General features: G+C 44.3%; 1 protein-coding gene across 1 annotated transcript in view; it reads left to right on the top strand.

The window, feature by feature from the left end:
* Positions 1 to 24,350, top strand: part of MCC (mutated in colorectal cancers) — a 124,224-nt gene that overhangs the window by 38,466 nt on the left and 61,408 nt on the right. Inside the window, exons 5-6 of the mRNA XM_008568188.1 lie at positions 7,077 to 7,240; positions 9,125 to 9,331. Coding sequence (XP_008566410.1) covers positions 7,077 to 7,240; positions 9,125 to 9,331 — 371 coding nt within the window. The remainder of the gene's footprint in view (positions 1 to 7,076; positions 7,241 to 9,124; positions 9,332 to 24,350) is intronic.

Here is a 24,350-nt window from a genome sequence, read left to right as displayed (position 1 = left end):
ATATGGTAATTCTATTTTTAACTTTTTCAGGAATGTCAAACTGTTTTCCACATGACTGCACTATTTTACATTCTCATCAGCAATGCAGAAGGGTTCCAATTTCTCCACAGCCTCGCCAATACTTACGCTGTTTTCTGTGTCATGGTATTTTTTGTAATAGACATCCTAATTGTTGCATGGATCTTTTAAAATTCATTTTGATAATATCTCCTTTGGGGGAGTTATTTAGTTCATTAACATTTAATGGAATTAATGATATGGTTGAGTGTGGGTCTTCAAAACTACTATTTGTTTTCTACTTGTTCTTCCTGATTTTTCTTGTTCTTCTGTTCCTGTTTTCTTCCTTCTTTTGAGTTAACTAAATTTTCTTTTTTTAGAATTTTAATTTATCTATTGGCTTTTAACTACTCTTATCCTTTTTAGTGGTTATTCTAGGAATTATAATATAAATATATATTCTTACCTTTTTAGAGTCAGCTCAGAGTTAATATTCCTCGTTTAATTGTGATTTCTTTCCCTCTGTTGGCTCTTTGGAGAAACAGCGGCTGTGCATAGGTGCGCGCATATGCTTGGGTAAGCTGGCTGTGCTCGTATTCCCAGAGTTCCTTATTCTGGGTTGGAGTGGTGTGCTGAAAATAGCCCTGATTATAGAAAGCCACGCTGTAGTTCCAAGTCTGCTGCCCACCCACCGTGCAGCCTTGGATGGGTAACCAGATATCTCCAAGCCTCAGATATCTCCTGTGTGGAGCCAGGCTTACCTGCCTGCATAACGGGATAGAATGTGATGATAGGCATGTGAGCCCTTTCTAAACCGTCCAGGGTGCTTTTCAAACCAAAGGAACTATTATCCTTTCTCAGGATCCTAAGTCACTGTGAATGGCACCTTACTGAGGCACTTTTTGCACCATCTGGAGCATTTGGTCCCTTGTCTTGGCTTATCTTGTTCCCTCTGGTCCCTTAATGTTACATCTCTTTCGCAGAGACTCCAACTGCCTTAGCCTTTGATATTGAAGGGGTCCAATCTCTGGCAGGGGCCAGATTGTGCAGGATACTGTAGGCAAAGGGAAGGAGTTTGGAGTTTATTCTGAATGCATAGTTAGAAGATATGCCACAGACTCTGAAAAACAATTCCACCTTGTATGGAGCAGTGTTGATGCTGGGAGTGAAAGATGGTGAGTTACTGGTACCTGTGACCTCTGACAGGGGACCCAGAGTATTAGCTCCTGCCAGCCCAGCTACCTTGTCCTCATGTGAGGCTGAAAATGGGGAACGATGGCAAAGACAGCCAAGTGTCAGCAGGCCATCAGTGGGGCTTGTGTGAAGCCACAGTGCAGAGCTCTGCGGATAACAGACTACAGCATGTAGGTTCATCACCCACCGTGTTTTTAAACATTCGGTGTCCTAAGACCAAAGAAAGCATTTGTAGTCCTCTTTGGTTTGAAGAGTAGATGCTCCTTAGCTCTTTACAGTCTGTGTGTACTCACTACAGTCTCCTCACGTCCTCCTGACTCTCCATCCTGTGCTTGCACCATGTTCTCTGCGGTTCCTTTCCCCAGGAAAGTGGGGATGGTATTCACCTTGTACATCTGTGAGCCTTTCAGAGTTGAGGACAGTCTCCTGCTCATCTTTGTACTCTGCTTCTAACCGGAGGCCAAGGCTCAGCGGTTGTTTGATTAAAGAATGAGAAAGCAATGCTGGTCGATCCCTAGCCCCTCTTCCTGTTCCCTGCAACCCAAGATCCTCAGGAAGCAGTGTGGTTGTCACCTCCAGTCCTGCTGAGATCAGAGCCCCTCAGCACACATGTCCAATGTGATTATTGCATCAGGTGGGGCTGTGCTAGGGAAATCAGTACCGGATGATACATAGAAGGAACTTTCTTCCTCATCCTGCTCATAAGCACTTAAGAATGCAAATAATTCAGGAATGTGTGTTCACTCTAAATTTGGGTACCAGGAAATCCACATCTGAGGGTGAAGGGTCATTCCAAGACTGGTGTGTGTGTCTGCTGGACCCCCTTGCCTCACGTTGGTGCTGTGCACCTGCCCCCCATCTCCAGAAGGCCTTCTGCAGGGATGAGTGTCCCCACTTCTCAGCAGCGCAGACACGATTCATAATGAGGAAGAAAAGGCATAAGGTCAACGTAAAACACACTGCTTATTGACAGTTTGTGTTTCTAGTCTTGCTGTCTCTTAAATAAATGGTGATGTGGTGCTTATATTTGCTCATTTAAAAATAATATTTTATCGCCTACACTATTCTGTGTTGGAGATACAGTGGTNATATGGTAATTCTATTTTTAACTTTTTCAGGAATGTCAAACTGTTTTCCACATGACTGCACCATTTTCATTCTCATCAGCAATGCAGAAGGGTTCCAATTTCTCCACAGCCTCGCCAATACTTACATTGTTTTCTGTGTCATGGTATTTTTTGTAATAGACATCCTAATTGTTGCACGGATCTTTTAAAATTCATTTTGATAATATCTCCTTTGGGGGGAGTTATTTAGTTCATTAACATTTAATGGAATTAATGATATGGTTGAGTGTGGGTCTTCAAAACTACTATTTGTTTTCTACTTGTTCTTCCTGATTTTTCTTGTTCTTCTGTTCCTGTTTTCTTCCTTCTTTTGAGTTAACTAAATTTTCTTTTTTTAGAATTTTAATTTATCTATTGGCTTTTAACTACTCTTATCCTTTTTAGTGGTTATTCTAGGAATTATAATATAAATATATATTCTTACCTTTTTAGAGTCAGCTCAGAGTTAATATTCCTCGTTTAATTGTGATTTCTTTCCCTCTGTTGGCTCTTTGGAGAAACAGCGGCTGTGCATAGGTGCGCGCATATGCTTGGGTAAGCTGGCTGTGCTCGTATTCCCAGAGTTCCTTATTCTGGGTTGGAGTGGTGTGCTGAAAATAGCCCTGATTATAGAAAGCCACGCTGTAGTTCCAAGTCTGCTGCCCACCCACCGTGCAGCCTTGGATGGGTAACCAGATATCTCCAAGCCTCAGATATCTCCTGTGTGGAGCCAGGCTTACCTGCCTGCATAACGGGATAGAATGTGATGATAGGCATGTGAGCCCTTTCTAAACCGTCCAGGGTGCTTTTCAAACCAAAGGAACTATTATCCTTTCTCAGGATCCTAAGTCACTGTGAATGGCACCTTACTGAGGCACTTTTTGCACCATCTGGAGCATTTGGTCCCTTGTCTTGGCTTATCTTGTTCCCTCTGGTCCCTTAATGTTACATCTCTTTCGCAGAGACTCCAACTGCCTTAGCCTTTGATATTGAAGGGGTCCAATCTCTGGCAGGGGCCAGATTGTGCAGGATACTGTAGGCAAAGGGAAGGATTGTGTTTCTAGTCTTGCTGTCTCTTAAATAAATGGTGATGTGGTGCTTATATTTGCTCATTTAAAAATAATATTTTATCGCCTACACTATTCTGTGTTGGAGATACAGTGGTTGGTGAGAAGGATCAAAGTCCCTTTCACGGAGCTTACCTATTAGTAGGGGAAAGATAAGCACATCAGTCAGATCAGATAGTGACAATTGCCATGAAAAAAATAGAATAATGGGATAAGGACTGGGCAGGGGGAGGAGATGGAACCCCGTGCTTTAGACCGGGAAGATCTTAGTGAGGAGGTGGCATGTGAGCTGAGAGCTGAATGACAAATGGAAATTTGGATGGAAATCAGTCAAGGCAGAGCAATCAGCAAAGGAAAAGGGACCCCTGGGGCAGGCAGGAGTTTGGCACGTTCCAGGGGTGAGACAAGTCTAGGAGTATGAACAGAGTTTAGTGAACAGAGGAAAGGGTGGACAGGGGAGGCAAGGTCCACAGGAGTAGTTCTCACCCTGACTGCATGTTAGAATTTTATGAAGAACATAAAGTTTCCAGTGTCCAGGCCCCACCCCCAGAGATTATGATTTAATTGGTCTGGGGTGGAGCCTGGACGTTGGTATTTTATAAATTCCCAGGGGATTTATTCCATGTTGCAACCTGGATTGAGAACATCAGTCTTGATGATGCAAAGTTTTACAGACTCTGGTGAGAAGTTTGGTTCAACTTTAGCTGAATGTTGGTGGGAGGCCACTAGACAGTTTGGGCTGGGAAAGTGACATGATCTGATTCACATCTTTACGAGGCTCACTTTGGCTACCATGTGGGGAGAGAAGGTATGAGGTTGTTGCAGTGGTGCAGTTGAGAAATTATGGTGGCTTGGACCAGGGTGGTTGGTGGAGATGGAAAGAAGTCAGTTTTGGAATAAGTTTTGGTCCCAAGATGGACTGGATTTAGAACATGAGGCAAAAGGAAATCAAGGTTGCTTCAGTGTTGACCTCAATGACTGTGTGTATAGTGGTGCCGTTCACTGAGATGGGATAGATCAAGGAGGAACGGGTTTGAGAAGTAGGTGGAGGGCCGGCCCGGTGGCACACTGCTACAGTGCGCCGCTTGGGAGCGCGGCGGCGCTCCCGCCGAGGGTTCGGATCCCACATACAGACCGGTTCCCGCTCACTGGCTGAGTGAGGTGCGGGAGCAGTGCCGAGGGTTGCGATCCCGTTGCCGGGCCCGGTCCAGTACGGGCGTGACACTGAGGGTTGCGATCTGTTGCTGGACACGAAAAAAGACAAAAAAAAAAAGAGAGGTGGAATAATTGTGTGCACCGGTTGGAGTAAAAGCCTCAGACTGTTCTCTCTAGATTTAGGAAACTTACAGATAGTGGCAGTTCAATGAGGTTGACTAAAATATGCTGAGAAATACTGTTTCTATGGTGCTAAGAGTTTTCTTGAAGTCTTCTAAAGGAAAGCACCAGACTCAGTTGGCCATTTTCATGCATGGAACCAGTGATGAGAAGGGAGGAGGAGAGAAGAAGGCTGAAGACATGGAGCAGCTTTTATGCAGGAATAAGGTTGGATGTAGGGGAAAGACGTACTTTGAGAGATTGCTTATGGTCAGCATCTGTCTTGCTGTATTAATTGAATGGCATGGTGGTGTACACAATCCAAAACAGCAAGTTAAGAAGCTTGTATTGGGGCTGGCTGGTTAGCTCAGTTGGTTAGAGCACAGCTTTACAACGTGAAGGTCATAAGTTCAGATCCCCTTATGGACTAAGTACAAAAGAAAAAGAAAAAGAAATTTATACTTGACTTTAAGGGGATTTTTTTTCTTCATTCTTCCAATTTTTACTTTTTTTAAAAAGTTTTTATTGAATCAAAATTGATTATACATATTTTGGGGGTTCAACATTGAGATATGTTGATCAAATCAATATTACTAGCATCTATATTGTTACAAATTGTAATTATTCTTTATGCTCCTTGTCCAATCCCAACCCATCTCCCTTCGTCTCCCCCTCCCCCCTCTAATTACCCTAGATTTCTTCTCTCCTTCTGAAAGAATAATGGTCACTCTGTTGATATGCTGCCCAAATGATCTGTCCAATGCTGAGAGGCATGATCAGGTTCCTCAATACAATCATAGAGCAGATGTCTCTTCCGTCACTATGAAATGGGCTCTGTGAAGACAGACGTCGTCCTCCTTTTTTTATCTCTGCTGGTGACTCTCCTTGTGTCAACTCACTCCAGTGGCTGCTGGACCATCTGCGTGGTGGTTGTGGCACCTAGCCACCTTCATGGCAGCCATGGTTATTGTGGTAGCTGTGTTGGGTCCCCCACATGGAGGAGACGTTTTTGGCCTGCTCCATGGTGCTGGCAGTGGCCTGGTTGTGGAGATTGTCCAATCCCCGGTTCCATGCCCCAGGTCCCTAAGTGGGTCCCAAGGTGCTGGCATGGTGTGCCTGGTTGTGGGAGGGGGGTCCAGTCCCCAACTCCTTACCCTGGGTCCCTAGGCACAGCCCGAGGCACTGCTGCAGTGTGCCTGATCGTGGGAGGGGGTTTCAGTCCCCTTCTCCATGCCTCTGGTCCACAGCAGGCCCCAAGGCACTGGTGTGGTGTGCCTAGTGGTAGGAGGGTACAATACCCCGGGTCCTAGGGCAGGCCCCAAAGTGCTGGCATGGTGTGCCTGGTTGTGGGAGGGGGATCCGGTCCCCTTCTCCATACCCCAGGTCCCAGCATGGGCCCCGAGGTGCTGGCATGGTGTGCCTGGTTGCGAGGGGGGTCCAGTCCCCAGCTCCATACCCCGGGTGGGCCCTGAGGTGCTGGCGTGGGGTACCTGGTTGTGGGAGGTGGTACCAGTGCCTGAGCAGGACCTGAGGCACTGGTGAGGTGTGCCTGGTTGCGGGAGGGAGGTTTGGACCCCTTCTCCATGCCTCAGGCTTTAAGGGGATTTTTTTCCAACAAAGTTATCTTCAAAGGTATATATATAGCTGACTTTATGATTATAATTAACTTATAATTAATTTTCTTTCCCTGATGTCCAGCAGTTAAAAGTAACCCAGATTTAAGTCAAAATCAAATTATTAGAACTGGATAAAGACAGTTACATGGAGAACAATATGGAATTTGTTAGAGCAGTTTTTGTTTTCCCCTGATGGAAGAACATGGGTTAAATTGCAAGGGTGGAGCATATTGAATGGTTATATTGGAAAAAAGTCCTAATTTTAAGCTCATTGAGGGCAAGGACTGTGTATCTTACACAGTTTCTATTTTTTAAAATGCCTAGTGTCTCTGGTCATCCTGAGGCTTTTTGTTATGTTTGTTTAGTAAAGTTATGGGATCTTCTTAGCTGAAACTCTTTTGGAGTTAGTGCTTGTCTGATGGCGGAGCAGAAAGGTTGATCAGAAGGCTTCCAAGGTGCCAACAGTCCCTTCTGGGGCACTTCTTCATTCTTACTAACAAAGCTCAAGATGTGGCTGCTTCTGAGTAAAAAACAAGGGAATTCAGGATGGCTCAGCTGTCTAGAAAATGACCGAGGTCTGCAACTCCTTAATAAAGAGCTTACGTTGGCTCCAGGCGTCAGAGGCAGTGCCTGTGAGATTAGGCTGGATGATGTTGAATTTTGAAATGCCAAGCTCCATTGCTGTTCCGTTTTGCCTGAGTGGGACCCCCATGGCAAGCAAAACTGAGAGCATTCATTGCCCACCTGTCTGCTTAACACACCTTCTCCTCATTCGCTCACAGATAACTGCAGTGACCTGAACTCAGAACTGCAGAGGGTGCTCACGGGGCTGGAGAATGTCGTCTGCGGCAGGAAGAAGAGCAGCTGTAGCCTCTCCGTGGCCGAGGTGGACAGGCACATCGAGCAGCTCACCACCGCCAGCGAGCACTGCGACTTGGCTATTAAGGTACCCCTCCCCCTCCAGCTGGCTCCTTTAGATTATATGAGGGAAATGATCAGATCCCTCTCTTGAGGGATGAATGCTTCTATGAAAGCCATACTGTAGATTGGACCACCAGGTATAAGCAGGAGCCCTATAAATTTTTGTTGGGGTGAATTATAGAAAAAAAATCATTGTGTCAACGGTTAGAATCACTGGCTTTGCAGCAAAAAGGACAATTTACTTGGAAACTATTGGACTACTAGTTTTGAACCACATCATTTTAGTGTGGTTCATCGTATAGCACTCTTAAATTGTAAGTTCAACTTGGAAGTTCTGTTAAAGCTATAAGACCTCTAGAGGATTGTTTCAGGAGTTATCAATTCATGGAGCTAACCAGGGGTAAGGTTCAGGATCCGGGTGAGTCCTCTGTCCCCAGCACACTGGAGCTGGGTTTCAGCCAAGCCTCTTACATACTTTCATCTTACTGCTTAAGGGGGACCAGGTGAGAGGAATGTGCTGCATCTGCATGCACAATGGGACAGTCAGGTCCTATTGATAATGGGTCTCTGGTATCTGTGTATTACTTCACCACAGCAAAGGTAGTAGTGACCTAGGCACAGCAATTCGAACTCAGAAATCTGGGAGAAGTCTATGAGAAGGGAAAATCTACACCCAAGTTTCTATCAGTAGGAATCCTGAATTTCACAAAAGAACTGTGGTAAATTGTCTCAGGGTAAACCATGATACGTGTTTATAACACAGCTGGTTTTCCATCTTTATTCTTCCCATTTGCTGCAAACATATAGTCGATGTGGTGTGGGATGGGGAGAAGCAGTTGTTGGTGTTTCTTTCTCTGGAATCTCCCAGGCCCTATAGTTGATCGTAATGCCAACTTGGGTACTAGCCTAGCATTGAGAGGGAAGGAGGCGACCAAGGACTTCTGCCAGCCAGCAAGGGGCAAAGCACAACATGGGGAGAGTGGCAGAGGATTTGAGAACCAATGTGAACATCTGAGGGTGACAAACTCCTGTTTCTCGTCACATTTCTTCACTGCTTTCTGTCCCTGCATGGCAATTCTCCCTCCTGTTTCAATATCAGCTTATGCTTCCTTTTCCAAACGACAGTAAATGTGAATGAACAGTTTCTGAGAGCAAGCAGAATGAGTTTTTCCTTTTTTAAAAAATTTTATGCATTAATGCTGTTTCAAATGAATTTTTCAAACTCTCTAAGTACTATTAAGATTCTTTTCACTTTAGCTCATAGCAGTCTTATTAATTAATTAAATCCCTGTTGTCTTAGAAACCACCACAATGAACTTCCTTTTTTCTGTGTCACTCAGGTCTATTTTTGTCCTTCACATCTTGGGACTGAACCTCATTCACACCTTCTAAGTTCTGATGTGACACTAAAAGCTGGAAATGGTGATGTCACCTATCTTATTGCTGAGTTGGCACGTGGGAGGCCTATAATTTAGGAAACTTCGAGTTAGGTTTTGTTTGCAGTTTGCAACCTCAGGTTTGTCATTGCATTATCAGGATCGCTAACTGGCCTGCTGCCTGGTTTTGTGTATTCACCCAGTCTGGAACTCGAGTGAAGAACATAAACATTTGTGTGGACATGGCAGTTAACACCACAGATAGACTCAAACACCACGAAGGGCCTGAGTTTTTCTTGCTCTGGAGACCACTGGGTAACATACTGTAAGCCAGGCAACTGACAGAGTCTCCCCAATCTGAAATTGGGGAGAGGGTGATGTTGGGCGTTTCGCTAGTCATGATTGCTGTTTGCAGTGAGGTGGCTCTAGAACCCTCTCCTCTGTGTGCACCTGCGCCTGTCCAGCCTGTTTTCTTTCCATCACCTTTCCCCAAGGTAGTTTACTTGGCTTTTCTTTATGGCTCTGTTTTGCAGACAGTCGAGGAGATCGAGGGGGTGCTTGGCCGGGACCTATACCCCAACCTGGCTGAAGAGCGGTCTCGATGGGAGAAGGAGCTGGCTGGGCTGAGGGAAGAGAACGAGAGCCTGACTGCCATGCTGTGCAGCAAAGAGGAGGAGCTGAACCGGACCAAGGCCACCATGAACGCCGTCCGTGAGGAGCGGGACCGGCTCCGGAGGAGGGTGAGCTTGCCATGTAGGGCGGCCGAGCCGTTCCCGGGAGGGTGGGGACTCAGAGAAGCTGGCACGTGGTGTCAAGTGCAGCCCCAAGAATTTCGTGCTCTTTAGAGTCTTGCCAGTCACTTTCCCGACGTCGTTCTTGAAGGGAAAGTATCTTGAAAGTTCTGAGGTGTGGAGGTAAGATTTATAAAAAACATTTTTCTCCGGAATCTCAAATCTAAGTGAATGGTAAAATTATATCTGGGCAGAGTGATCCTCAAATTACTCTCCAGGGCATGCACCTCTTCCCCAAGCTCAATTAAAATGTTCTTTAAGATAAACTAATAATCATTTTTTCTGTAAATGTTTTTAACTTTATAGTATCAGTCGTCACTTTTCTATACAGAATCTAATGTGAAATGTCATCTCTTCTAGTGAAGACTTATTAAAGTAAATCATACGTGTACTTCAAAAAGTTTGTGGAAAAATGGAATTAAAAGATAATATGAGAGGACTTTTTAAAGACCCCTCATATGTCAGTGTGTGTGCATATGTATATGCGTGGCTGTAATCATGCATGTTTGTGTGTCTGTATGTGTACACGTGTGTGCGTGAGTCTGTGTGTGTGTGATTCCTGGTATTCACCCCAGGGCCTAAACTAGTGTGAGAGCCATTTTGTTTAAGACATACTTGTATGTCCATTACTGAAGGAGCTGGTGTTTCAGGATAGAAATGTTTGGTAGAAATGTTAAAGCACTCAGTTTTCCAAAGATAAAGTTTTTCACCAGGAACCCACAAGTACTTCATTGTTTGGCTGTGAATTTGATCTGCGATTGGACTGGGGGTGAAGCAATGGATTCTTCAACAAAAACAGTTCTCTCTGAACTCCACTTCGAATCACTAGACCTCCTTTGCTTTCTTTCTCAATCTTGGCAATATTAGAAGCTTGCTTTCTAGTGGTACTCGGGTAATTTTACACACTAAATTGGATTAGAGGGGAAAAAATACATCTCGTAGATCTCATCATCCATCATTGCTCTTCCTCCATTACCTGTAAAGAATACCTTGTAAGTAACTGTCCCAATAAGGTCAGCATGTATAAATCATTCAGTTTTTAATCCACATTCAAGTATTCTTAACTAAGAATTATGTATGAATATGAAAGAAATTACTGTTTTTGAACGTTGTCAACTCTCTTCCTCACTTGTGGCTAATGTCATAATTAAAAGACCAGCACTACTACCTCTCTTATCTGAATATCATCTTGTCTTAACTCCCATAAGCATGTTATCAGTCCCCAGCCATATCGGATACCATTCTCCATCCTTGCATCAACAGGTGTAAATTATCCTAGTCAGCAAAGGCTTTATCTGGGCAACCTGATGAAATTTACTTAGCATTAAGGCCTGCACCACCTATAATTTTCTAGGTTACACTCCCTGATTGTTATGACTAATGCCCTAATTAGGTATGTGCTTGCTCTTAGCGTGTGCATCCTGATAGCGCATGTTTTGCAAAGGAAATGTTGGTCTTAAGTATAATTACATACTGTGGTTTAGTATAAATTTCCTCTTCTAACTTGAGTTACTAAAGCACAAGACAGCCCTTGATTGTGACTAGCAAAAAATAAAAAGCCAACCACCTGCCCTCCTTCTTTAATTGATTCCTCCAACTCTGGAGGACAGTATTAACTGCATAGTGTGGCAGTTCTATGCTACATACCAGGGCTCTGGTAAGTAAATTTCATCAGGCTGCCTGAGCTCATAGTGTTACCTGCCAAGTCACAGCGAGGCTTTGACATGTTACCTAACCTCTCTCTGCCTCAGTTTACTTTGCCATGAAGTGGGGGTGATAATAGTATCCAGTGCAGGAAAATAAGGTAATGCTCATCAAGTAGTTAGGCAATGCCTGGCACATAGTAAATGCTTAAAACATTAGTAAGAGGTGTTTGGGTTAGAATCCAAAGTTACTTATTGAGTGGTGTGGAAAGTTTAGCACCATACCATCATTTTTTTCTTAAGAATCCATAGATGTTTGAAGAACTCTGACATGGACATTGAATAGTTATACATACACACACACATTTTAATCAAAACTCTTCTTCTGATCACATTTATTACCTTTTTGTGTTGTTAATATGGTTTTATGTGAATTTGGTTTTATATGAATTTATATAATTTTTATTTTAATTACCTCCAAGTAATAAAATGTTGAGGAACTTGTATCTCTTCCTCAACTGGAAATGTCCTCAGGAATCTGTATACATACCCACAAATTGGTTATATTTCTTTTCATTTCAAGATAATTGTGGATCTCAAAGCATTTACTAGATATCATAGACACTAGTGCACTAGACTTTGAATGCTGGAAGATTTCCACCCACCCAGTATATTTCATTTCCCCACAGAGGGATTTGCTTTTTGTGATTGGCGTTGTCTCTGCTTTTCACATTGTGTAGCTCTGCAGAGCGACAGGTACAATTTCATTTTCATCCCCATGATGCATGGCTGGTGTGCCTTTGCTGACATTAGAGCAGCTCTGAATCCACAGTTCGCCAAAATTGCCTGAAAAGCAATTGGGGCCACTTTTTTTTCTCTGTTCATTTTCATTGTATAGAATTTTAACTGACCAGATCAATAGGATTGGTGCTTGCCCCCTGCCTGTAATTAAACAAAGTGCTCTCTGTAGGTCTTCTGAGCCTTGTTCAAGATTTAATTAAATTAGATCTTTAATGTAGTCAGTTAACAACAAATTGGGCTACTTGACAGAGCAGTAACTAAGGAACAACAGGCAGACAAATTTTATTATTGGTAACAGTTCATTATTAAATGAGATAATCATTTATTTCTGTGTGCTCTGTAATGTAACCACTAATTTCCTTACATTTAAAGAAGTGGGCTTAGTCTAGGCAAGGGAGAATTAATTACTCTAGAGAGGAAGCACTTTGTTCTTCATTCATTCATTCATTCACTTCATAAACATGATTGGTCATCTCTGTGCCAGGCACAGGGGTTACACTGATGAACAGGACACAGTCCCTTGCTTCAAGGATGTTGGGGAGACAGGCAAATAGGTCATTGCAATGGTGTATGTCAAGCAGTAGGGGTGGGTGAACACAGAGGGTGCCCTGGAGGCTCGGAGGAGAGTCGTAGTGGCAGGGTCCAGCCTCTCCACATGGCGTTTTTTTACCTAAGTTGTTTGGGTCAACCACCGTGTTGCAAAAATGATCAAGACTTTCTCCAATTTGTTTGCCAAAGCAAACTCGATGCAACCACACAGGCACATGAGTCTGAGTCCCCAAGTCTATGGACATGGATAAATAGGCTACACAAGTTCCTTCTAAGAAGTGCTATGTGTTCACAGCATAAGGTGGTAACTGGTTCTTCCTTATACTCCGTGCCCTACTGGGGTATTTTCATCATGTCTGAAAATGACTTTCCATCTGCCTCTCCTGGGCTTCTTTCATCCGTGGGGTCTGGCTTCTGCTCTGAGTCTCTGGTCATCACCACAGTAAATTCAAGAAACTGGTAGATGCACCTTTTTGAACCAAATAAATGTCACCTGAATCTGAAGTTTCCTCCTATTTTCCCCACTTCCCCTCAAAATCTCTTTAAAAACCTTCATGTTAGTTACATTAACTTGGCTCTCCAAAGATCTTGGTTGGGAGCGGGGAGACCAGAGATAAGAAGATGCATGTGTCTGCCTTTTCCAAGCCAGTTACTCTCGATTCTTAAAAGCAATGTTACATTTATGAAAGATTTCATTGTTCTGTGTTCATGGGACCCACATTGTAAAAGTGGAATCACCTGGTCCAGCCAAAGTCTTTTAAAGTATAAACAAGGACTCTAAAGTCCACCTTTTTAAATGGCTGCCATTTGGCTCCATGGCCAAGAAAAGGGCAGGTAAAATTCCATAGTACTTCAGAGCCCTTTTCCTTCCCTCTCACCTCGTCCTGCCTAACAGAAAGTAGCACCAAATTCCTGGTAACGTGGCCTCTTTCTGGGGTATGGGGCTGGGAAAGGAGGCATGAAAGGAAGGATGCCTGGGAGAAGGGAGAACTTTCCTTCATGCGTTGTCAGTCTCTGAGGACCCATTTACTCCACAGGCTTTACAAAGTAACCACCCGGTCCTATCTTCCCCTGGGCCACTTTTAAGTGTGTGATTGGGACCAGCAAGGTGGAGCTGCCCTGCATCTGCCCACAGTCATTTTCATGCAGCAGAGATGTGGGGCAGGGAGGGGTGTCCAGGCTGCTCTGCTGAGCCAGCTGTGCAGCATAATGGCCAAGCCCTTGTCCCATGAGTTCACCCGCTGAGGCTGGTCACAGAGCATCCTCATGTATGCCAGGGTCCTCCCAGAGCCGCTGGTTCTGACCCCATTGGTGCCAGTTTCTAAATACTTAACTGGATCTAAACACCACATCTAATGCATCTTCAGTATTTAGTGGTCACGCTTAAAGGAATTGGCAAAAGGGACTCCGAATTAAACCAAAGGGTCTGCTTAGAGTAATCACCTAAAAGGTCGGTTGTAGACTTTATTATGTGCTTTTTCCTCCGAGTCATTTATAACGTATATAGCCCACCCTGACTGGGAATATCACAGTGTCATACTGACGTGACCCAAGCGTGGTTTGTTCACTTTGTCCAGTTTGTCTCCTGTTATATGCTGAGTCAGTATCTCTGTGATATTTTTAACTAAGAATCAGTCACAGTGGAGATATTTCTGGAAATGAAATGGGTGTGACCTTATGTAGGATACATAAAGATTCGTCTGTGTTTTGCCTTCACATCTCTTTTAGCCTTACCTGGCCCTGGGCCCCATCTGAGCTCTCCCCACTGTGCTCCCTCCAGGATGCTGTTCTTGACCACAGCTCTGTATACAGAGAATGCAGGACTGCAAAACAGTGCTTTACATTTACTATGAATTTATCTATGTATGAATTTATATTTACTATATATTTATATGTGTGTGTAAAAATATTTAAAGTAGACCAGGACAACAAAAACCAATATTATAATAATAGTAATGGGGAGGGCGTACCTAGGGGTATAGGTCACAGGGTAGTTGAACTTTTCTAAAATGTGCTGATTTGCTTTTAAAATTACTATATTCATATACTTGTATACTTTTTATATAAAATATGAAAATATTATACATAGCATAATTTTTGGGAGGGCGTACCTAGGGGTATAGGTCACAGGGTAGTTGAACTTTTCTATAATGTGCTGATTTGCTTTTAAAATTACTGTATTCATATACTTGTATACTTTTTATATAAAATATGAAAATATTATACATAGCATAATTTTTAATATGCAGAAGTGTATACATAGAGAGGACACTCACATGCCAAAATGTTAACCGAGGCTAAATCTAGGCAGTGAAATATTTGATTGCTTTTTCTCTTCTTTGTGCTCCTTTAATTTTCAGATGAAGCAAAGAAGAAATAAAGTATGAGTCATGGTGAATAATCTGTATCTTCCACCTTTAAGTCTGATGCCCATGTGCAAGTGTAGTCTTCTCTTTTGTCCGTATGGAACTTTGTTCACTTCTTAATGGTTCTGTTTCTTCTTAGGAATTTCTTTATAGGATAAGGAAGAGCTTGTCAATATTACCTAAGATTTGTAAGAACAAGCCCTGTCTCGACCCAAGTTCATAAAAGATTTGTAAGAACAAGCCCTGTCTCGACACTGTCCCTCCCAGCCCTAGTCTAGCGATGTGGGAGGGAGCTGTGAGGAGTGGAACCTGGCTCCCTGCTCCCTGCTCCCCTTCCAGCTCCAGCCTGGGGGGTGTCGGGGGGGCTCTTCTTTGAATAGCTTGTATGTTAGGCAGGATAAGGCTAGGTTATTTTGCACTAACAGATTAATCCCCCAAATCTCAGTGGCATGGCACATCGTTTCTTGCTCGTACCTTATGTCCAGTGCAGGTCTGGTGACAGGTGCACACCTCTGCTCCACACCCAGAAACCCAGGCTGTTGGCCACCCGCCCCCTGAAACCTCACTCGGAAGGTCTCACCCCGGCACTTCAATGTTTCTGCTCATCACCCTTTGGCCAGAACTGGACAGATGGCTGCACCTACCTGTTAAAGGGGCTGAGAAACAAGGAGGGGCATATGGGTACTGTGAGCAGTAAATGCTTCTGACACACTGACTTATTTGATTTGATTGTTGTATTAGTCCATTTTTGCTGCTTATCACAAAAATACATGGAACGGGCTGATTTATAAAGAAAATGAAGTTTATTGCTTACAGTTTCTGAGGCTGGGAAGTCCAAAGTCCATCTAGTGGTGGTGACAGTGACCCAGGGGTCTCACATTGCAAGGTGGTGGAAGCAGAAAGACTCTCCTCTTCTTTTAAAGCCCTCAGAACCACACCCCTGACCACCATTTTTAATCCATTCACTACTGCACAGTCCTATGATTCAATCACCTCTCTAAGGCTCCACCTTTCAATTACCATAATAGGATTTCCCACCCTCTTAACAGTCACAGTGGGGGCTAAGTTTCTAATACATAAAACTTGAGGGACACAATTCAAGCTTCAAGGCGTTTTGGGGGGGACATAATTCAATCCACTACAATTATGATACCAGATAGGCTTGGACATGAATCAGAGTGACAAAAACTGGCAGTTTCACTCATCCATCTTTTGATGACTCTACACATGTGTGTCAGAATCATCAGGAAGCTCTTTCAAAAGTTGTAGGGCCCCAGCACACTCCCCCACTGTGATCCTAGTGAGCACTTGGAGACGGAAGGGAGAGGCAATGTCCTTCGGTCACCCACTGGATGTGGGCCAAGAGTCTCTCCAGGCGTCCTCCACCTCTCCCTCCACGGGTGTGCTGAAAGAGAACCACGGTCCACAGCCCTTCTGTGGCTTTCTAGTCAAGCCTGGCCTACTCCTCCTGGAGCCCGCAGTGTGGCAGTGATGAGCCCCATGTCTGAGAGGGAAACTGCCTGTGGTGTAGCACCTTCCCTGTACTGTCCATTCACCAGGGTCACCTGAGTTAGAGGAGGGGGAGCCCGACGGGGCACAGGCACCTTGGGGCTCCGAAGGCAGGGAGGCATTGCCTGGCAGCTGCAGACCCCCCCCCCCCACGCTCACACAGCAAAGAAAAGCAACTCCACAGGGAGCCTCTCAGCAACACAAGCTCTGTAGGCGCTGTGTTAAGGCTCTGTTAATAACATTGATAGCATTAACATTCTTTGAACATTTTCAGACTGAACATACACTTCTCAAACTAAAATCAGACATCTCTAAAGGCAAAGCAGGACTTACTCAAAGCTTAAATTATAATAATAACACCAAACATATTTCGAGTGCTTACTTGTGATGGGCAATGATTTGTGCACATTTTATGTAATCTGCACCAGAATCCTACCTGTTAGTCCTATTATGAACTTTTTAGAGATGGGGAAACTGAGGCCCACAGAAACTTTAACAACCTGATCTAAGTCTACACTGATGTTAACTCTTTGTGCCAAAATTTAGGCTCTTGTAGCATCGTTACGGGATGCAGTTCTCGTCCCATTGTTTGGATGGCTTTTCTATCCATTACTTAACACGCAGACCGGCAGGGAGTAAAACATCCTCTGTTCCAGTGACATGGTTGCCAAGTGCCTTAGAGTTAGTTGCACAGATCCACTTTCCTGGCATTCCAAGACCATACTAAGTGAAAGCAAAATGAGCTTGTTTCAGAGAGAAGCTACTCATGTATCCTTCTTGATCTGAGTCCAGCAGAGTATCCCCTCTCTCTCTGTTAGGTTGAGGAGGTTTTAAATGGGATCCAAGGCAGAGAACCCTTAGGGCTGTGGTTCTTTTACCTCTTCTTTGGGTACAGTTACTCTAAGAGGGCTGTCCACACACTTGCACCTTGAAAATCGTAAAGCAGCTTTTTCAGTTATCCACACCAGCGTTTCCTTACCCATCCCCAACCCCACTGTGCCTGTGAGGAGGTCAGGCTGCTTAAAGGCTCACTCTTGGCTATAAAGAAAGTAGCTGACTCCGTTGTTGGAAAGCCGGTAAGAAATTAGGAAGACAGCCAGAATGTGGACCTTTCCCCGATGCAACCATTTTGCTAATCAGATCTAGGTGCTTTAGTGAGTGAGCTACAGAAGAAAAGAGGAATCTGCACACCTCTCAGACCTGCAGAGATGGCAGAGCTGTTGCATTTCTTTTCCTTTTTGGTGACCTCTCTCTGTCTCAGCCAGGATTGCCAGTCACCGTAAAATACTGCTTTCCTAAAACACCATGTAAATTAGATTTATAGGAGTAAATATATCTTTTTTTTCTGATTTCTCATTTATTTGGGGGCTCCAAGAAAAGTCTTATAAAATCTCCAAGAGGAGAGTGGTTCTCTACAAAACACCCACAAACCTGGACTTCCAGGGGGCAGCTTTCCGAGAACCGCACAGGGACTAACTGCCTCAGCACATTAATCGGGGCTTTGCCGGCTTACTGCTTCTCACTCTTCTGTGGTGTAGACAACAAAACACCCACAAACCTGGACTTCCAGGGGGCAGCTTTCCGAGAACCGCACAGGGACTAACTTCCTCAGCACATTAATCGGGGCTTTGCCGGCTTACTGCTTCTCACTCTTCTGTGGTGTAGACATCACCTCCTCTCAACCAGCTCCATTACACAATGAAATCATGAGTTACAACCTAATTGCCTGAAATTACAACTACCCAGTGAGCACTGCTGCAGATCATCACAGAACAGGCTTGTTCTTTCATGGCTATTAATAATGTGTCTAACCCTACTGAGGACTCTGGTGCCACCTCTCATTTCTGCCTGTCACTCGTCTGTGAGCCACATTCACAGATGACTTCATCACCTGACTGTCATCTTGCCTGGGCTCCTATACTTACACTGGGAGATTGAAGCGCCCGCAGAGCTGACCTATCTGACACATGCCTAGCCTGTCATTTTCAGGGGACTTGCCTCCATTTCGGAAACCCACTTCTGTCTACACCCCACCGGATGTTTATCTTTGACAGCTCCAGCCCCCAATTCCTAATCCCCCACATCTCGCTTTCCAGCTCTGCCTAACCTCTTGTGCTCCTGGCTCTCATCTTTGTATTTACTTTCTTTTGTTTATTTGTTTTAATTTGGCCCTCAGGGGCAGAGAGATAAGCTAATTGTATTCTCCAGGTAAAGGCACACTCAGTGCAAGGTCCCTTTTTAATTTATTTTTCCTTTTATATCCCATTCACTTTCCCACATTTTGTGTGTGTCCTTGTAGGATACCAGCATTTTGTGTGTTTTTAGTTTACATAAATGTAATTGCACTATAGGCTTATTTTTGGTCCTCGGTCTGTCCATATTGCTGTGTGTACATCTAGTCTGATGTGTCTGGGGTCATCTAGTGTTCTGTAGTGACCACCCATCACATTTACTGTGACCAATAACCAGATTGCTTCCTACTTCCCAGAACCACAAACAACACTCCAGGGCATAGGCCCTTGTCCCCTTGGGTCCTGTGGGAATTTCTCTGAACTACACATCCAGGAGTAAGATTGCTGAGTCCTAGAGTGTGTGTGTTCTTGCTCTGACCAAGAACCGCAGGGTGGCTTTCTGGAGTGGCTTGCCAGCCCTTCCACTGAGCCGCAGTACAAGAGCGTTTGTCCTGCCAGTTCCTGTACGTACCATTGTTTCTTTCATCCCATTGTTTTTCTGGGTTTAATTTTCTTGTTGCTGAGAAGCATAATCCTTAGGAGGTTCTTTCAGCTGAGATCTATGGGTGATAAATTCTTAATCTTTGAGAGTGTCTTTATTTATGCCCACGCTCTTGATAATAGTTGTATAGTTTCCTATGGCTGCTATAAGAATTTACCACAAACTTTAGTGGCTTAGAACATCACAGATTTATTGTTTTACAGTTCTGGAGGTCAGAAGTCCAAAATACGTCTCATTCACTAAAATCAAAGTGTTGGCAGGCAGCATTCCTTCTGGAGGCTTCAGGGCAGAATCTGTTTCCTCGCCTTTTCCAGTATCTAGAGGCCACCTGCATCCTTTGATTCTGCCCCTTCCTTCGTCTTCCAAGCCAGCAGCACAGCATCTTCAGAACTCTCTCTGACACTCCCCCTTCCCCCTTACAAGGGCCCTTGTGGCTACTGAGTCCACCCAGGTAAGGCAGAATAATCATCCCATCTCAATTCCCTTTTGCCAAGTATGATAACATATTCACAGGTCTTGGGTATTAGGATGTGGGTGTCTCTGAGGACCATTATTCAACCTACCACAGTAGTCTAGCTAGGTGTTAGATTTTAGGGTGACAGTTTTTTAGCGACATTCAACAGATTTTATTGAGACTAACTGCGATGGTCACTGTTGAAGGTGCTGGCAGTGCAGTAGTGAATGAAACAGACCAATTCCCCTGCCCTCAAGGCCTCAGGTGTCTCTCTCCCACCACCAGACAGCTTTTAAGATCTAATATCTGCCTGTTTTTGTTTCATCATTGCTTATTCTGCATGGAAATCTTTCCTTTTATCTCTTTAAGGATCCTAAACGTATCTATTGTGATGTACTTTACTGTTTGCTTTATTTTCTTTTCTAGGGTGAACTCATTTCCCAATTTAGATTTCTGGCTCTCTTGTTTTATCTTCTTTCCGCACGTGGCCCCCAACCATGTCTGGCTGGCAGCTTCACAGTCCTGGGCTCCCAGTCAGTCAACGAAGCTTAAGTCTCCTGTCCCCTACTGACATTGGGTGACTTACATTGGGTGACTTAAATTAGGTTTCTGAGGCAGTGGGTGGCCTGGCAAAATTCAGACCAGTTTTAGTGTTACTATATAAGTTTGGGGTCCTGCAATATGCAGATAGTATAAATTTGGACCCCACAGCCCAGAGCTTCCTTCTGGCTTCCTGGGCAGCGCTGTCTGTCAGTTTTTCACAGGTGGGTGTGGCAAGAAGGCTGCAGTCTTCAGGCGAAGGATCGAAGGATCAGCTCCCTGCCTGACTTACTGGCCAACGCCCCTGTCCTGCCCCTCCCGCATTAACGTTCCCTGCCCCTCTCAATCCCCATGACTTGAGGCAGCAGCCCCCACCCCCCACCCCACGTCTCTAGCTGCACTTTTTTTTCTGGCACCTAGAGATTTTACTGTCTTTCTTTTAACCTTGACAATGAGTTTCTTTCTCATTGTTCCTTTTTAAAGCAGCATTTCTATGCATTTTTAATAGGAGTGCCTGTTGACTTTAGCTGAGGCTGTCATATGCTGGAAATTTTCAGTTCTGTATACAGTTACAGAACTGCAACCTCTGTTAACCTCTGAAAACCTGTTTTCAGCCCTCTTCTCGTTCCTGTCCTTTGTGGTGTCTGCCAAAGCTGACTCCAAACCCTGCCATCCTCCTCCTGGGTAGGTTGGCCACCTGCCTTTGTATACATTATAGTTTTTATTCCAATTCTTTCATCAGTACTCCTCCTTCCACTTCGCCCAAATCTTGCCCCAAGCATTCTTTTCACTGGTATGGCTTTAATCCTTTTGTATTTCCTATTTAACAAGGTCTCCAGAGTTTAAAGAGAAAGGTGCCTTTACTCAGTCTACCCTCGTGAATGAAAGAGCTCCGCCGAGCTCAGTGCTGCTGTGGAAGCTTGCCTTTTCTTTTTTGGTGCTAGGTCAGCCTCTTGTCCCATTTGTGATGTCTGCTGACTCCTCCCTCCTGCCCAGCAGAGAAAATAGAAGCCCTCAGATGGGGATCCCTCTCTTTCTCATCCTTCATCTTCAGTCTGCACACTCCCCCTTCTCATTGCCTATCTCACCTCTTTTCGTCACTTCCCAGAGAAAAAGGTGCCCCCTCTGCCTGTCCTCGTTGCCCCCCTGCTCCTGCTGGCTGTGCACAGGCTCTCTGCCCCCGCCCCACTGCCACACCCCTGGACCTTATCCACACCCAAAATCCCTAAATCTGTGTATGCAGTTCTGATTTCCTTCCTTCAGACTCATGTTTCTAATTGTTGACTGAGAATCTTCACTACTGTGCTCAATGGTCTCCTCAAATTCAACATGGCCAACACTGACATCTTTATTCCTCGCTGAAAAAAACCAGCTCTTTATGTTTCTCCCATTGTGCTGAGTAGCACCATGATCTGCTAAGTCACCACAGCCGCAAGCTTGGATGTGGCTCTTTTTTTTTTTTTTAACCTCCTTGGATATATCTAGGACTGTACTGATCAATACAGTAGCTACTAGCCACGTACAACTATTTAAATTTTAATTTAAATTAATTAAAATCAAATACAGTTAATAACTCAGTTGCTCGGGTACGCTGGGCACACTGCAAGTGCTCAGTGACCACGTGTGGCTAGTGCCACAGGACGCTTCCGCCCGTGCAGGAAGTTCCGTCAGACCTGCTGGTCGGGGCGTTTTTTGCCTTTTGTTCCCGCTTCACTGGCTGTCTGAGCCCTCCCCGTTTCTCACCTGGGCCATCAGTGTAGCTCTGACTCACCAGCATCTTCTTGCTCACCCCAGTCCGTTTTCTTCTCTCATCAAATGGTCTTTATGAAACCCTCAAAGAAACAGAATTTCTCACCTGGGCCATCAGTGTAGCTCTGACTCACCAGCATCTTCTTCCTCACCCCAGTCCGTTTTCTTCTCTCATCAAATGGTCTTTATGAAACCCTCAAAGAAACAGAGAGAAGCAGAGGTCTGGCCTTTTAATGTCATTTCCCTACCTGAATGCTTCAGATGTCCCCCTGTCTTTTCTTCTTTATGTGCTTGTTGAATGACTTCTCAACCTTCAAGAATGATCTGCAGGGTTGCCTACTCTGGCGTGGCAGAGGCGATGTTTCTTCCTCTGTACTTGGACACTTCTTTTTGGTACCTCATTTTCAGAGCACATTTCCCAGTAATGTTTCGCTGGACTCTGAGTCCCTGGGAGACAGGAATCAGGCCTTCCCAGTCTACCAGGGTTCCCACGTAACAGGCCAACTTCTCTTTTGTACATCTGGGTGGGTGCTAGCTATGTGGAAACTTTACAGTAAACGAGAAAATGGCCACCCGGATCATGTTCTGTTGTCGAGGAGCCCTGACTGAGAAAGGCTACGAAGGGTGACGAACGACCTTCCCACAAGTACCAATCCTACCTCAGTCAGCCTTGGCTCTCAGCTATCTTGACTCCCAAACACATTATTTTTCAGAGAGAAACATATTTCCTTTAATAAAAATATCTTCAGTGAAAGATGGGCATATTAATTACCACAAACTTGGTGGCTTAAAATAACAGAAACTTATTCTCTCACCGTTGCAGAGTCCAGGAGTCCAAAATCAAGGTGTTGCCAGGGCCACACTCTCTCCAAAGGCGCTAGAGGAGAATCCTTCCTTGCCTCTTCCCACTTTCGGTGGCTCCTGGTGTTCTTTGACTCATAGCCGGCCTCTGCCTCCGTCTTCACAGGACCTGCTTCCCTGCGTCTCTGCATCTGTGGCTTGAATCTCCCTCTTTTTTCTCTTATAAGGACACCAGTCATTGGATATAGAGCCCATCCTAAATCCAAGATGACCTTATCTCAAGATCCTTAACTTATTATATCCGTAAAAACCCAGTTTTGAAATTAGGTTACATTCACAGGTACTGGGGGTTAGAATTTGGACATATCTTTTGCAGGGACACAATCCAACCCACTACAATGGGTGAGAATAGAAGTGAGGACACTGATAGCTATGCCTCTGCCCCTCTCCCAAGCCTTGCCTGAGCTGAATCAGCAGATTGGTTGTAGCCTTCATTTCTGTGCATGTATTCATTTAAATTAATTAAGATCCCCACCTCCAAATCAAGAGTGGGGAGTAGGCCATTTAACTCAACCAGCTGTCTTTCTTTCCATGACAGGCTCACTACACTCCCTTGAGCTGGATTTTTTCCCACGGGCTAGCAATTATCATTAAATAATAAAGCATAGCCCAAAATAAACACATTTATCATCCTTTAGTTTTCAGAGACATTCTCTTGTCCAGAGCTTTTAAAATGAAAATGGGTATTTAGATTTAGAAATTATTTTAAAATGAAAATGGGTATTTAGATTTAGAAATTATTTTAAGTGCATGTGTGCATACACCCATCATGGAAAATGACCAGAAATAATTGTCTGTGTATAGTAAGAAAAAACATAAGTACTTTTCCTATTTTTATTTATCAGTGCCATCTAAATTTTCCATGATGAACATGTTTTACTTTTGTGAATAGAAGAAACATTTTTTAAACGTGGGTAGTTTTAATGAAGTTTTTATAAATTGCCTAGGACCATTTGTATCATTTAAAAGGCAAGATAGTAGGCCACTTGGGATTCTTAGGAACAGACCACTGATTGTTTTGTGTACAATTCAGACACTATTTAGGTTTTGGAGTGGTGTTAACATTGTTAATTATTCAGGACCTAATCAGACTTTTCATTGCAGTAGAAACTGAAACCCATGGTGTCTGCCAGGGAGGTTTCCCCCATGCCTGATGGAAAACAGGCCCTCTCCCTTAGCCTGTGGCAAAGTGAGGCAGCTACACTGACACCTGCTCTCAGTCTGTTGGGGACCATTACAGAATGAGACCTGTAATCTCTCACCAGCAATACCATTTGGCTTCAACAGGCATGTGTTTTTCTAGTCTTTAAGCTGTTTTCAGGTCAGCCTGCATCTGGCCTGTTACGAGACGGCACCCATTTCCATCAGCCCACAGCTCCTGGAAGCCACAGCAGAGCATTAGGCGCCTTTGAGCTGTTTCACTACGGAATGCAATGTGCTCCAAGGGAATTTTTCTATTTTGGTTTCTAATATGCTGATGAATTATTGAAATTTCAAGAACTTTTGGTTCCCAAGTTAGCAGGATGGAGACATTCTAGATATTTAATATGCAAAGCTTTCCAGTGGCTTTTAGAGAAGAGGCCATGTGCCTATTCTCCACCCTTGCCTAGAAGGGTTTTGGCAGCAGGGCTGGCACAGGGTTACAGTTTCACTCTGTCTGTCTGTGGGACTAAAGTGCTCCATGGCCTTGAGAGTCTCTTAGGGCAGTGCTGTGCAGGTGTGATGCCCGGACTGGCAGCATCAGCATCTCCTGGGAGCTTGTC

The sequence above is a fragment of the Galeopterus variegatus genome, unplaced genomic scaffold, assembly GCF_000696425.1.
Source record: "Galeopterus variegatus unplaced genomic scaffold, G_variegatus-3.0.2 Scaffold385, whole genome shotgun sequence".
Lineage (NCBI taxonomy): Eukaryota > Metazoa > Chordata > Mammalia > Dermoptera > Cynocephalidae > Galeopterus > Galeopterus variegatus.
Note: the sequence above shows the minus strand (reverse complement) of the source record. Positions and strands in the feature narration are given on the sequence as shown.